This window comes from Aphelocoma coerulescens, chromosome 2, assembly GCF_041296385.1.
Source record: "Aphelocoma coerulescens isolate FSJ_1873_10779 chromosome 2, UR_Acoe_1.0, whole genome shotgun sequence".
Classification (NCBI taxonomy): domain Eukaryota; kingdom Metazoa; phylum Chordata; class Aves; order Passeriformes; family Corvidae; genus Aphelocoma; species Aphelocoma coerulescens.
The window spans coordinates 62,838,891-62,854,471 of NC_091015.1; the positions used below are offsets into that span (position 1 = coordinate 62,838,891).

At 36.9% G+C, this 15,581-nt stretch overlaps 1 protein-coding gene across 6 annotated transcripts in view; it reads right to left on the bottom strand.

Moving 5' to 3' along the window:
• SUGCT (succinyl-CoA:glutarate-CoA transferase) overlaps positions 1–15,581 on the bottom strand; it is a 341,829-nt gene that overhangs the window by 202,618 nt on the left and 123,630 nt on the right. For all 6 annotated transcript variants that reach the window (XR_011149072.1, XM_069007789.1, XM_069007786.1 and 3 more), the window contains one exon: positions 4,399–4,470. Coding sequence is in view for 5 of the 6 variants with exons in the window: in XM_069007789.1 (XP_068863890.1) it covers positions 4,399–4,470 (72 nt within the window). In the remaining variant the exon portion in view is untranslated. The remainder of the gene's footprint in view (positions 1–4,398; positions 4,471–15,581) is intronic.

The following is a 15,581-nucleotide window of genomic DNA, read 5'->3' on the forward strand; positions in this document are numbered from 1 at the left end:
ACTGAGAAAAGATATGTCTAAGATTATTTCTTTCCACTTCAGTAATCTCTGTCAAAACGGAAAAAAAAAAAAAAAAAAAGTCTTTTTCTATTGAAACATCATTGGTTTTCTTTACTATTTTTTTCCAAAAGAATTAATAAAGAAAAGTGGTAGTATAACCTCTAAGAAAGGAGAAATATAACTTCAATGTGTAACTCCCACCTGCCACATTAGAAATTTAAACAATGTGTGAAGACAATGTGTATTACACTATAAAGGAAATTAAATATGCAGAATGAGTCTTAGAATTTTGTAGTGGCATTCATTAGAAAAAGCAGCTGTGTGGAAAATCAATATAATTTACCTATTTGTGCCACAATGACTTTCTATAGAACATAAATAATCATAATTAAATGTGATTTCTAAAAATACCCCAATTACATCAGCTGCAGAGAAAGGCAGCATAGAATCTTATAAAAAAAGAGGCTGTCACATATTCTTTATGTATTTTGACTCAGTAACACATACTAAAGACCAGTTTTTCTTATGATGAGTCTTATAATCATTCTAATCATGCTACTTTTTTTATAGGGCTATTTCTAAGATGGCTTACAAAAAAAATACAGTGCTTCAAACCTGAAGTTCCTATAGCCCATCATTCTATCTCTGGCTGTTGTTTAAGTGCTGATGCTTAAGCAGAGTTTAAGAACAGGGCCACTACATACAACACTTCCTTAATCTTCATCCAAACTCCAGTTCTCTTTTGATTAGGACATTTCTGTATTTTCTATATATTTAGCAATCATCAATGGATTTATGTTTTATTAACATGTTCAGTCACTTCTTGAATCCATATGCCTGTGTACTACCACATTTAAGTGATACATAAGTTGGTGTCAATATCTCTGATATTTGCTTCAAGCATAACATTCTACTAATTCCTCTGACACTGGTTTAGATGAAGGCCACAATCATTTAATGACTCCTGACTTTGCTAGAGTGAATAAGGATACAGCTTCCTTTCCAAGTGAATAGCAGCTGATGACATAAAACCATTAGCAAAACAGATATTCTTTCAACAGCTATTTAGAGATACTCAAAACAGATAGTCATCTTTGACATAATTTTCACCTAGAGTGACAAAACTAAACCTTGGAAACAAGGTATCTGCAAGTTATGCTAGAACAATGGTGATGTTACATAACTCTTCTGCAGATTTTTATCTGCAAGGTAACATAAAATATCAATCTAGCCTCTTCCATCAATACTTAATTCACAGCATATTTTCTTTTCCTTCTGCATTTATATCATCTAGTTTATGGAAATCACAACATATCATAATTTAGCGTTAGAAAATAGCTAAAGTTTCCTATCTGGACATTTATCAATACTATTGGTACCCCTTAAAATTACTTCCTTTTTTTAATACTGTTATTTTGGAGTTACACATCACTCACTGCTTTAGAAAAAAAAAAAATCCTGTAGGGTTGTTCTAAGCAAATGGTAGTGAATACTTAACGTGAGCTTAAAAAACCAAGAAATTAATCAGAAAATTATGGTTCCATTAGATGAGTTATATGAAAAACGATCATATGGAGTTGCTCACTCTACTGTTTTAATTAATGTTACTGATTTCAGCTTTAACTTAATGTCCATCTGTTATAAAGCTGCATGTCTATATATGTTCTCAGGGTTTTTTGTGACTAAAAAATTCACACTTGAGAAGTTATTCATTAATGTACCATTCATCTTTCTGCATCACATTGACAATGTTATTTTCTTTATTTTACTGTGAACGTTTGGAATGAAAATGGTGTTCTCTGTTTGAAGCCTTGTTCGAGCTCTAAGATGCACACTCAGAGCTTATGCTCTCTGTGTTTTGTCCTGCAACACTAGCAAAGTACTCTCCTTTGCTGTACACAAAACTTCAGTCTTCTGAAGATTCTTGCTCAGTCTTCCTAATCAGACCAAATCAGCCACAGGTCAGGATGTGCTGTTGTAACACTTGACCACAATGAAATGCATTCCAGCCAGCAGTGTTATGAAGTTTTTCTGCAATTATCCAAATCCTCGAACAAGCTACAGTTAGTTGTCATTGATTTTGAAAATATCACAGTGAGTTATTCCAGATTTTTCTTTCTGCTTGCCCAAAAAGATACAGTTGAAGCAGAATGTTTGCAACTGTTTACAGCTTGAGCCAGCTGTTACAACTCTAGACTATGTGTCTTCAGGGCAAGAGCTTCCATACAGTCTGTATTTTCAGCACCAACTCAGCTGAGAAAGATTCTCTAATAGCAATTCCAATGTTTGAATTAGTTGCCTCTGTATTTCCTAAAGTTCACTAGGGTCTTGCAGGCCTTCCTGCAATAAAGGTCTTTTCCTTTACTGGCTTTCCCTCTTCACAGTGTTTTAAATTCCAAATCAGCTTTGACTTAGTACAGACCATATCTCTAATGGGTATTCATTCCAGCATTCCACTGACTTCCTCATCATTTCATTTCTGGGCAATTTAATAGTCTTTAGCGGGAGGCGGGTTCTGAGTGCAGGGGAGCTGGCCGGAGTCACGATACAAACACTGATATCATTTGAGCATCATGCTCCACTTTATTGTTTCCTTACACCAACTTATATCTACTTTACAAAGATTCACGCCCTATTCCCACGGGACAACCTCTAAACAGTGGGGGAGCTGACCAGTGTGTAACTTTGTCAAGGATTTTCAAGGCTGCCTGCCCCCAGGTGTCTTTCAAGCCTGTCTGCAGCCTGAGGCCCCTTCAGGGGTTCTTCCCTAGCAACAGCCCTGGGGTGCCCAGACTGTCCTGGGGTATCGTATGCCCCTGTTCCACAAGGAATCCCTCTACAATAGTCCAAATCCATACCTACATTATCTTGATAAGGGTACACATTTATAATGATTAAACAAAAAACCATCAGCCTGCAGACCAGGGCTAATATTTGTCTCACTTAATTTTTGTCCTATACATTCTGGGGTAACACAAACCATTAAAATCTTGCTTCATCTTCTGAGGTTCCATTCACCCCTTAATGATTACAGAGGGAATATGTAGGAACAAGGCACACCATAATTCTCTCAGCTGCACCCTAAAGTCAGGTAAAGTGCATGGTCTAAAATTTTGGTGCCCACTAGTGCCCATATCAAGATGTCAGAACCTACTGAGATGGATCTTCAGCTCTGTCTTGCTCAAGGATGGCAGGATGACAAGCATTTGCTACATAATTCTTCATTTTAGATGACAAAGCACCAAGAAGACAGCTAAGTCCTGGGACACTCTGGAAAGATTTCCTTTATGAGATAATGAGTCTTTGATAAAATTGAGTTGTGGCAAGTAGACACTTATTCAGCTATTAGTCTTCATTCATGTGAAGATAATGACCACTGTAGTGGGCAGACACCTTTACGAAGAAAACCCACTGAGCAAATTTTGAAGAGGTTAAGAGCCAGTTCAAGTAAGTGAAAGGAGAACCCCTTGAGATAGTGAGGTGGGGATACATACCCCAAACTGTACTAAAGAGAATCAAAACAGCACTGTTCTCTTACTATGTATTCCAGTTATTAGTGGTGAACTTCCACAGAAATGTGAAATGTCTAACATGAACAAATGGAGGAAAATAATGCTCAATTTCCTGAGTGTCATTAATTTATGTTAAATATCCAAGCTCCTAGAGAAAAAACACAATGGCCAAAAAAGGTAGACCTGTAATTTTTAAAAATGTTGTCTAATGCTATATGCAAAAATTCTTTTGTCCCAGTTTACATGTTACTGGGGTTGTTTGTTTGGAATGTTGACACATTTTATGTAGAACTTTTTTTTAAAAAAGATTGTTCTTCAACATCATATCTCTGCACCACTCCAAAATCAGTCCACAGTCCTGTAACATTTCTTTTCTAAGAAGTCCACAAGTTTCTCAGTGAGCACAGATCAGCACATGGTAGTGCTCGAAAGGGCAATGTGCTTGGGTACTGATTCAAGTAGCACAAGAACAACCCATCCCCTAATGTTGCCTTTTTAATACTTTATCATGTATTTTATGGAGAAACAGTGTCACATTTCTTCCTGAAAAAGACATCAGTGTGACTTATATGACATTCACTCTTCCAAAATCAGAAGGTTGTTAGGTTGTTCATTTTTTTTTTAGTTGATCCGATGTGCACAGGGGCAAAAGGGCAAAGTACTTCAAGTTTCAGAACTGGTGTGTTCTGAATTCAGTGCCAAAACACAGACCCCGTATCAGTCCCCTAGATGATCAGCCAGAGCTGCAGGATTAGAATTTATACTCACCACTTATTCCCATACCAAAAAAGAAAGAAAAAAAGGAGAATAAAGAAGCAATCGGCATCTTAATTTTCCTAGTGAGAAGGGAAACTATTACACATTTCCGTACTCTCGCCTAACACACCTTGCACACAGTGACAAACTGATGATCATTTCCAGCTCCCACCACGATGTAGCCATCCTTGGTCTTAAATGCCTAGAAGAACAAAGATAGGTGATAAGCTGAAACTAAATTATAACATATTAGCACATCTTTTAAGTGAAACTTTGTAAATAACATTCAAATGACGTCCTTAAACATTTCCATTCAGATCCAATCTCTAGTTCTATAAAAGCAGCTCAAAGTCATCCATCCACAAAGATGGATAAGGCACTTTTGATTTTTTTTCTTGAGTTGAGAAGTTATCTTGGTTAATAGTTTATTTACTGAAAGTGTGTCATGAGCCACCCTGAAACTTAATGTGTCCCACATTCAGAGGACTGAGGATTACCATGATAATGTTTACTTGCCAGGAGGTATTTATTCAGCCTCACTCTTAGCTTGACTCAGAGCAGACAGCTGCACTGAAATGTCACAGATCCTGACGAAATACACCAAAAAAATTGCCAAAAAGCAACTACAAATTAGGAACTCCCATGAGAATGAAAGGGATAGACTGCATCTTTACAGCTCTGCTGCTGGACATTAAGCTATCTCCTTGGTCACTGGTCTCAAGACAGATCTCTTGGAGGAAAAGGGACTTCTCCAGCTTTAAAGATTTATTTTTTAATTTTTACTTCATTACAGTGGCCTTAATGGCACATTTCATGGTGAACACAACATTGAACTGGGCAGACCATAACAGCTTTCATTTCAGTCTAAACCATCTCACTTAGATTTTCACTGGAAAAAAGAAAATCTGTAATTGGCAACAATTTTTACCATTGTGTTAGGGTGTCCTCTAAAACTGGATAATGTGAACAGATTCTTCTTTTCTCCACATGTCTCTCTCATAGTGTATAAGTGCAGTTTCAGTCACACATATTACCAGCCCAATTTTTGCAAACATTTGGGAAAAAATTCTTTCACTATGAATTTGACTTCAGTGTAAGAAGCCAGCATAGGCTGGTGCACTAATGGTGGCAAGGTCTTGCAACACTTTCTTGCTGAGAGCAAAACTCATCTTCCATTCCTAGAAACCTTTTTTTTTTTTTTTTCCTTTTTTTTAATAAGCTATCATGTCCTGATTTAAAGGTGGGAATTCGCACAATAAATTTTGGTAAACTTACACACAGATATAAGTCCTGGAATGGAAACACTTTAATAATCAAAATTCTTCTCATGCCACAGTGGCTTATTCTTCTTCACAGAGAGCAATATGTTGAGAGTAGCATCTCAACTTCCAATCTTTCATACAGACACAAATATGTTCACTAAGACTCTTTTACCATCTGGTATAGTCAAAGTTTTAAAATTGTATGTGGACAATCACGTCCACTGAAATGCAAGTAACTGTACATCATAGTTATAATATCACTCATTTGCTCTTTCTATATTTCATTTCATGGTGAATAGTATTGGCCAGTTATAAAGTTTAGCAATTTATTTTTCACACATTTAATTACGTACTTCAGTCTAAGATTCTTAGCAAGCAAAGATAAAAATCAGCAAACAATTAGTCCCAAGCATGCAAAAAAGTACCACTGAGTTGGCCCCCATACAGTGAAAATTTAGTAACATACATAACGTAAAGGTACTACATACTCAGGCTGAGAAGAGCAGTAAGGACAGAAAAAATTGGATAAAAGAATACAAAAAAAGATTTGTATGTGAACACATAAACATTCCTTAGATAAATCTGTTCAAAAAGACCTCTGTCTAAAAAAATAATGGCAGACCCTAGTAAAAGAATATGTAAGATTTTCCCTCCCAGTAAATGGCTTTTAGTGGGAATAGTTATGAATTAAAACTGTCAGTATAAACTTACTACCTTTAGTTACAGGCAAAATCTGTTTTCTGAACAAATCCTGATTTATCTTTGCTGATGTTCAGTGTTCTAAAACCAGCCTCATGCATGTCACACGAATTGTGGGTCAAACACTGTATGTATCAGGGTGCATATATAATACAGTATAATTTTTATTGATGAAACCACCTTCTACTTCCTGTAAACACAAATTAGAATTCTTTTGTACATCCTTTTAAACTTCTAGTCGGGATGCCTGGTACAGATTACAAAACTTACAGCAAATGTCGTATGTGCAGATCCCCTTCCTCAGCACTCCAAAATGTATTTATGTTGGTACTATGGGCAACTCTTAGAGAGTTTATTATTTATCAGCAACTTCTTTTTGAGACACATCTCTGTAAAAAGGCTGCAATCACACAATAGCTGCATACACTGTGAAACATGCATCTGTACCCACTGGCTGCCCATGCAGCAGTGTAAGTCACTCTAAATTTAAGGGCCTGGTTATTAGCATGTGTGCTTCAGTTGCTTTGTGGAATGTGTGGGAAAACTGATTATTCTTAATTGCACTGTATGTCTAAAAAGCTAAAATAACAATCATGTCATCCTTACACAACAAAAATGGTATCATAATAAATGCAGCAGTGTCTTTTTCCATGAAGGCTAACTCAAATGTCTTCAGTTGCTATTTTAAGCTTCCCATTACAAAACAGCTGATTATTTGCCAGTCATTGTTGCTGATAAAGCAGAAACTTCCAAATGTTACTAGCACAATACTGATGCCAACATTTAAGGGTGACAATGGTTTTATTCATCACCCATAAATGTACACACACTACAGGTTACCACAGGTTACCGTCTGGTCACAGAAAGCTTCACAATCTTATTATACAAAGGAGAGTAAGGGCAAAGTGCAGACAGATTTTAATGAGATTTTGTTTTGATAAACTGCTGTCCATCACATCGAATCATTTCACATTAGTGCAATAAAAGGCACTACACACAAGGCAAAAGTCCTTTTTCCCTTCCCTTTTTTCTGAAGAATGAGGCCTTCTGATAAGATTCTTCAGAGCACAGGCATGAGTTAACCTGCTACTCCCATGAGGTATCCTGAGCAACAGCACATCATTTGGTGAAGACAAGAAACAAATACCAAGCAAAAAATTATTTGACATCTTATTCATAGAAAAGGCAGAGAAAGATTGTGAGCATTCAAAGGTGTAGCTTTTTCAGTGTGGTGCAAAAACTTGAGGGTTTCTAAGAAAATAATTTGTAAATTCACATTGAATGATGTCTAGTACACGACATCAACACACGCATGTTCAAAGGCAGATCTCAAGGTCCAGTGTGCATGCATCACCACCTCACACTGTCAAATGGATGTTACAGGACTTCGTTAAGACTCAGCACTTTTCCAGCTTTGATCCTAGAGCACAGTGTATACCTGAGATAATTTGTGTATTGAAATAGTTTAATCTCCCTAAACACATGGCATATAAACTCTATCCACCTTCAGGAATGTTCTGTGTGGTTTACAAATATTCTCCAAATATGCTACATAGATTACACCATAAAGACGTAGGCCAAACTTAACCTAAGTTATTACCAGAGCAAGCAAAGACTTGCTGAGATAATGAGGCCAAAAAAGACTTTTTTTCCACTGCTCTAAGTCAGTAGCCTTTCAAGATTTGCCAACTTTGAAGGCATTAAAGAAAGACCATTAATCTTTGTATTTATTGCCTGCTTTATGAATTTTTAAGTCTGCATGTGCCATGGCAATCATCAATCATACACAAACATATTTGCATGTGTTTCAATTTGCATGTTGATTCCACAAACAAAAACTAAAATATAAGGGACCAGTCAAGAGATATGGCAATTCCAATAAAATGATTGTAAGTCTAGGTCAGTTTTCCATATTTGAGCCTAAAATGCAGGAATCAAAAGAACTAGAACATTTGCAGTTGTGTATGGTAATGGTCTACTCCCCTTCATCAGGTATTTATATACATTCATAAGATCTCCTTGAGCCTCCTCTCTGCCCCTTTAGGCTAAACAGTCACAGATTTCTCCTCATAGGAAAGATGCTTCAAGCCCATAATTACTTGCTTGGCCATTCACTGGACCTGATTCACTATGAGCATGTCCTTGTCCCAAAACCCCCACAATTACTCTGTTGTGGAACCATAACTGGATTGAGTGGTTATTCTTCCTCAGTGATGCTGTGCAGAGGGAAAGATCACCTCTTTTGACCTGTTGGCAATTTTCCTCCTAATATAGACCAGAACGATCTCTTTCTCACAGGGGCACATTGCTGGCTCATGTTCCATTTTTTGTTCACCAAGACCTCCATGTCTTTTTCTGCAAAGCTGCTTTCCATCAGGTCAGCCTCAGTCTGTACTGATGCATGGGATTATTTCCTATCATGTACAGGACTTCATACTTCCCTTTGTTGAATTCCATTAGGTTCTTGATGGCCTGACTCTCCAGCCTGTCACAATCCCTCTGAATGGCAGCACAACCACCTTCTTGGTGGTGTATATCTTGGTAGATCATGTATCAACCATGATTCTCCATTTTGTACATTCCACAGATTTTGGAGGCCAAACAATACTTGGAGAGACCAAGAGAACAAAGCATTGGGTTTTTCAAATTTTAGGATTATTCCATATTTAGGAGAGGTTAAAAGGAGAGGTTAATTATCTGAACATATGATTATTTTCTTTACCAGTTACCATATTGGCCTGTTTACTGATAATGGCAGTCAATGGTTGAAATATTTGAAAGTTTCCAGACCTCCTCTAGGAGGAACATTCTACTACATCAGATATGGTAAAAATTATGTATTACTCATATTTATGAGTTTTCTTATCTCATGTTCCTGTGTGAATAACAATTAGGATCTGTATAGATACTTAAAATCCCTTTTCATTGTGAATACCTGATGTTAGATACCCTTGGATTTGAAGTATCTTTCAAGACAGCACTGCCTTTTGATTAATAAACTTGAATAGTAGCATTCCTAAAAGCATCCAGCTACGAATCATGAGGGGAACAGTTGAAGGTTTTGGGATAGTCAGTATGTATTGGTGAATTCTGGAGCAGGATTTAAAGGGACTTAAATTTTTGCATGCCTTCTAACTGCTCTTGGTCTTACAGGCCAAGAGGCTGATTGCTTCAACTGGCATCATCAAACAGCTTGCTTAAGATTTTGGAATGACGCTATCCTCATATAAAAGCTAGATACAATATTTCTGTACATTTCTGTGTTTGTCAGCACAACAGGCAGCTCTCTCAGATGACATTATGGCAGAACACTCCTCTGGTCTCCCTCCAAAGGCTGGCGTAGGAGAAAGCAGCTTCATGTGGAGGCTGAATGAAACTTGGGACCAGCTGGGATCAGTGCAGAACAAAGACACCTTCTTGTGAAGTCATAACACCAGGAAAAGCCAAACCAGTATTTTCAAACAAACCTTGGAAACATATCACCAAAAATTTTTTAAGAGATTGCTTTTCAAGTGTCACTCCTTCCTCTCCCCTTCATTTTCTCATTTACAGAATCAGTGAGACACTAGATGACCATACACAGGTCTTTGTTTATAAGCTTGAAGTACTTCCTTGCTATTAATGGGTGTGGTCAAACAGAAGAGCTGATCTCTTGCAGGCTTGGAACCACAGAGTTTTATTGCATAATTTTTCTTCAATTAGACTTTGAAGTTTTCCAGTGCAATATTCAATTCAATGCAAAGGTCATTTAAGGACAAGCATCATCTAGTCTTAATGTAGATTAAAGGCTACAATTAAGAAGGTGATGTATTCATGATTTGACTGATGTGTACAGGCTCCCTTGTCCTTCCAACCATGTGTATCTACAGTATATGTTGATTTTTCTCTCTCCAAACTGATCTAATGAACTACAGTGTTTTGCTTCAGATCCAGAATCATTACATTCCTTCCAGATGGGATAAACTTCGCACGTAATTTCTCTACCTTTACATACTAGTTTGAATAAAACATCAGCTGTGCCACAGAACCATAGAGGAGTCATATTCTTTTTTCTTTCAAGGGAACGGCACAATCCTTTCATAACAACTTAATATTTAATTACTGTAACAAATGGGAACAAGACCAAGAAGTTTGGTCAGTGGTAGTTCTGAGCAATACACATAAACCATAAAGACCACACACTTTGAAACTATTTGCCTACTTTGCACTCTCTTTTAGTGAAAGCAAACAGTAAAAATAAAAAAAAATGTAAATTTCATGGACTGGATTAATGAATGCTGAATGTTCTCACCGAGCAAACTGGAGAAGGGCATTACACACCAAGATTTCATTTTTCCTCTCTGATCTTTTCCACCTACACTACTTGTGTCTTGCTGCCCTACTATGTTGCAGGACATGCTACCTTGCAACTTCACATCTGTCAGTCTGCCAGACAGATTAACATTAACTATATCAGCTATAATTCTCTTGGGGAAAAAAAAAAGTTTGACTGGATGCCATGAGTTTCTAGGAAAGGTGTTTATGGCAAGAGTGGGAATGATTACTTTGGCGTCTGAGATGAGGCAGAACACTGGCACTGATGTCAAGGAAGGCACACCACAGACTACCAGCCAGGGATATGATTCACTTCTACAGAACCTACAACTCATTAGACAATTTTTCTGATCAGCCTTCAAGTTCCATATATGTGTGAATCCAGAAAAAAAGTGATGTTGCCTAACTGATCCATGATCAAAGCTGATTAACAATTAAAAGTGCTCTGAATGCACCTTCCTGAAAGGGGCAGCAAAGTTTATACAAAATCACAGCATCAAACAGGGATATTTGTATTTGACATTTTAGTGTATTATTCTCCACACTCCTTCAGGAAACAGAACAGCTTAGAACTGCTCTCCAGACCATGGCATGTTTTTATCTAGTTCTTGCCTAATGTGAGAATTATAAACTGCTGGAAACAGACTGAATCCAAGGCTTCTCCAATCCCAGCTCACTGTCCTTAAGAAACAGGTTGGAGACAGGATCGATCTCTCTCTCACTCTTCATCTGGCCATACAGTATTTGCACTGTTCATTTCCCAATTGACTAGATGCCACACATAGATCTGTAATCTAAAAGTACCAGTTGGGCAAACTATTTACCAAATAGACTTTTACAGTTGTTACTTCAAATTCAATAGTGCAATGAATGTTAACTTTGGATTGCATACCCTCATACTTTAAGACAAGGCTTTTTTCCAGAATATCTCAAAGAACATATGCTACCAAGGAAATGAAACCATTTTTTTCATTTTCTAATGCAATATACATTTAGCTTCACCACCCAAAAAGACATTTAAAAACTCATGGAAAAACAGTGAACAGCTTTAAAGTGGGAAACTTGTCACTTTCCCAAATTTCTAAAAATTTAAATACCTAAACTATACCTCAATTAAAAATAAATTATCTGGTACTGTAAACTGGCATTTAAACTGTTTCTTGCTGTTGAAAAATATCAGGCACAGAATCACATTCTCCATTGCCACATTAGTTTTCCATTAGTTTTTCAACAATGAAATTACACACACACAGACACACACACACACAAAATAAATAAACTTTAATCACAGTATCACACTGGAGCCAGTGTAATTAATGTTGTGTCAGCATTTCCATTTAAGCCACTATTTTCGAGAGGTTTATAGCACAGCCATAAAAATTCAGTTAGGTTGAAATTAAGCAAACGAGGTCTTATACAGCGAGCAACATTTGAGTATATATACAGACAGCAGCCAGTTACTACTTATATGGGAATTAAAATAGACGTTTACTGATTTTAAAGAGCACTGCAGAGCCATTTTTTAAAAAATATTTTTCTCAACATTTATAATAATGTCTCAAAAGCCTGGATCCAAGATGTGTTTCCTTATTCTTTTTCCTTCTCACACAATAGTTCACACAATTTCTTGCAGTTTGGGATTGTAAGCATTGTATTTTTGTTTCACTTTTAAAGGAAAAGAAGGCAATGAAAACATTTCTTTTGAAAAACAACACACATTACCACAGTTTGATCCTGATTTAGTGATGCAGAAATGACAAATATTTCTTACACCTTCCAATAATCATAAGATATAGCTGTCTGGAAAATCTGAGTACTCAAATATGAGGTTTTAAAAATACTATTTAGAATGTAATTCTAAATGAGGTCTTATTTCTGTTTTTAGTAGAAATCATCAGAGCAGGAATTGTGTCACTATTTCTGTCCCTTTTCCCTCTCTACTCTTTGGCATTAAGTCTTTTAGTGGTACAGTTTCCAAAGATGAGTTTTGTAATACTGACTACCTTTTTGGTAACTCAGTATGAGTCTGGGATCATACTGAGTCCTACAATCAGTCTGGGATTTCAAGTTGCGGACAGATGACCCAGTGCAAGTAAACTAGAACTCAGACTGGGCAGGCAGTGCTATGAACTTAAAGGTCTCAATAACTTCGTGTCCTGCTATAAGGAAGGCCCTTCAAAAAACTGAGTGCAATAATTTGTTTCTCAACAACCAGTCAACAGAGAAGAACAAGGAATCAAATTAGTAATGATGCTGGTGAAAATCAGAAAAAAACACCAATGATGACATGACAATTACAGGGGTACAAAATTGGCCAGGTTTCACAATTTGGCACTTCCATAACTTAAAATAAATAGCAGTCATGTTTGAAAACTGCCATTTTGCTGCAGAAAGAAAAATTACACTACATTCTGCTAATGTGCTCTTGCCCTATTTTACACTTTTTTAATGAATATGTCTCTCAAACATTGTGTGATCCTACCTACTCCTCAGTAAACACAGTATAGTGAACTAAGGATGGATTTCAAATATTTCAACCTTGACTCTTCAGTATCCTTGATTTGTGGTTTCAAGTCCGACTCATTAAGGTTTATTGTATGTAGTCTGTTTTAGTTTAAAACACTAATTTATCTCTAATCAAGGATTTAAATATTGAACTGGCCAGACATCTAGGATGCATGTTATTTAAAGTTCTGAATGTATGCCAAAAAATCATTGCCAGGCCATAAGAATAGTGCTGATGAGATCTATTTTAAAAAAAAGATTAAAAAATTGATGAGTGGAATGTTTAATTATGTCTAAAAAAAGGTCAGAACAACACTTCCTCTTAATTTTCCTGTAAAGTTCTATTAGGTTTCCTTAAAACTATAAAATTTAGACTTCTGTTTTTCTCCAGTATTTTTTTAACCATCTCCTTTAGTCTGAGAAATATTGAAATTTAGTATCACATTAATGGATTAAAATTCTATCTTCCTAAAATTTAGCATTATTTAAATTGTTAAAGTTTGAAAATTACTATAATTAGAAACCAAAATATTATGCCTTTTGTCAACTTACTATCTTGCTGGCCAATATTTAACCAATTTTTCATTTTATTACCTAATCTGTCGAATTATCTACTGATGAAGAGCTGAGGAAATCTGCATAGTGGTAGCTACTATATTGGTTTTATCATAGATCTCCATGTCTATGGCTTGAAGAGGACTTTTGCATAACAAACATAACTATCCTTTACAAAAGAACATGTCCTGGAGAATTAACACAGTATAAGTGTTCTTTCGTTATCACACCCTAAAATCTATATCCACCTTTGTAAAAAATCATCTCCTTGCAGCCCCAAAATCTGATGGACATAGGTATACCAGTAAAACTGTGGGAAAAGACAATCAGAGGAGGCAAAAGGAGGAGAAGTCGAAAATTCCAGTTTTCAAAATTGATTCCACATTTTTCCCCTTCAGACTTGAAAGTAAAAAACCCTTAAGTTTTCACTCACAGGTACTCATGTTCTCTTTAACAAACTCTTCATTCTTATGAATTGCTAGTCTTATACTGAGGTTTCATCTTGCCTTAGGCCGCCATAACACTTTTTTTTGCTCTGGATGGCTGAGGGGCGGCCTGCTTCTCATACATGATGGTATGAACACCCAAAGGAAAATCCTGATTTAATCATGGGAGATTCATAGGAGTCTGAGCTTATTTAGGACAGGATTCTGACTCTGAAGCCCACCCAGTACCACAGTTTTAATTTCTTGGCATGACCAGCAAATTTACTTTTCACTTTCTTAAAGAAAAGACCAATTGTAAACCAAACTGGTGAATTCAAAGGTTAAGGACTATATGTGCCTCTGCCAAACACTGTGACATCAGGAAAAATGCAAAATTACTGCATTTTTTGCCCCAGATAATTGCCATAGACTGTTTAAGTTATGAAAGCATTAGATTTTATACAGCCAATTCTGCACCCTTGTTATTTGTTATGTCCTCATTGATGTTTCTGCTGATTTTCATCAGCATCAGTGCTCATTTGAGTCCTTGCTCTTCTCTGTTGACTGGCTGTCAAGAAACTCACAAATTATTATTCCACTCAGTGTTTTGAAGAGCCTTCTTTATAGCAGGACAGAACACTGTAACAGCATCACTGCACCTCAATCAACTGACAAGTGAGCATGAACACACACTGCTTCTGCTGGAGTCTTTAGCAAAAAGCACCATTGTTTCACATATTTTCATAATAAATAATTTAGAGAAAGTAACCCGCAGCAAATATACATAGCATAATGTTAAATTAGTTTAATTAATTAGTCACGTGCAGCCAAATAACTTTAACACTATCCAGCCACTGCAATCCATACACCACAGCACAGTCACTTTACAGTCTACATGCAAAGAAGCAAAGATCTCCTGTAAGAGAGAACATCTCTTAAAGAGTGAATGAGTCTTGTCACAGAAATGATCCCAGCTCCCAAGGGCCCCAGCCTGGCTATGGCAAAGGGATGGTGCCAGCAAGTCTGGAGGAGCAGCCTGGCACCTGACCCTCATCATGCTTTCGCCTCCCTCTTTGCTGTGTTGGCGAAGTCAAAGGACTGGTTTCCTAATGATCCAGATGGCCTTCTGGTGACACTGGGGTTGGCATCAAATGGGCAGCATCAAGCCCAGCACACAGGCCTGCCATTGTGCTGGGAAGGACTAAAATGGGCTGCTGGCAGAAGCTTGGCCTGTTCTTGCACCCCTGATGACAGCCTGAAGTGCTGCCTGCCCACTTTTCCCTGGAGTTGGCTATGAAATGACCTTTCACAGAAAAAAGGTTCTTGTCCCTCAATTATACGAAGCTGATATCTGATTTCCTCACTTGGGGAGGGGGAAGAAGAAGCAAATAAGAAGAGGTGCATGGATTTATAAGGGTACTCTTCTTCCCCACAGGGGGCTGATGAAAGCATAGGGATGTTTTAGACAGTCCTTTTAACAGTACCAAAAAATAATAACATAGAGAAGAGTAACAAAATGAATTTAAATGGTTATACTAATTAGTACGGAGACA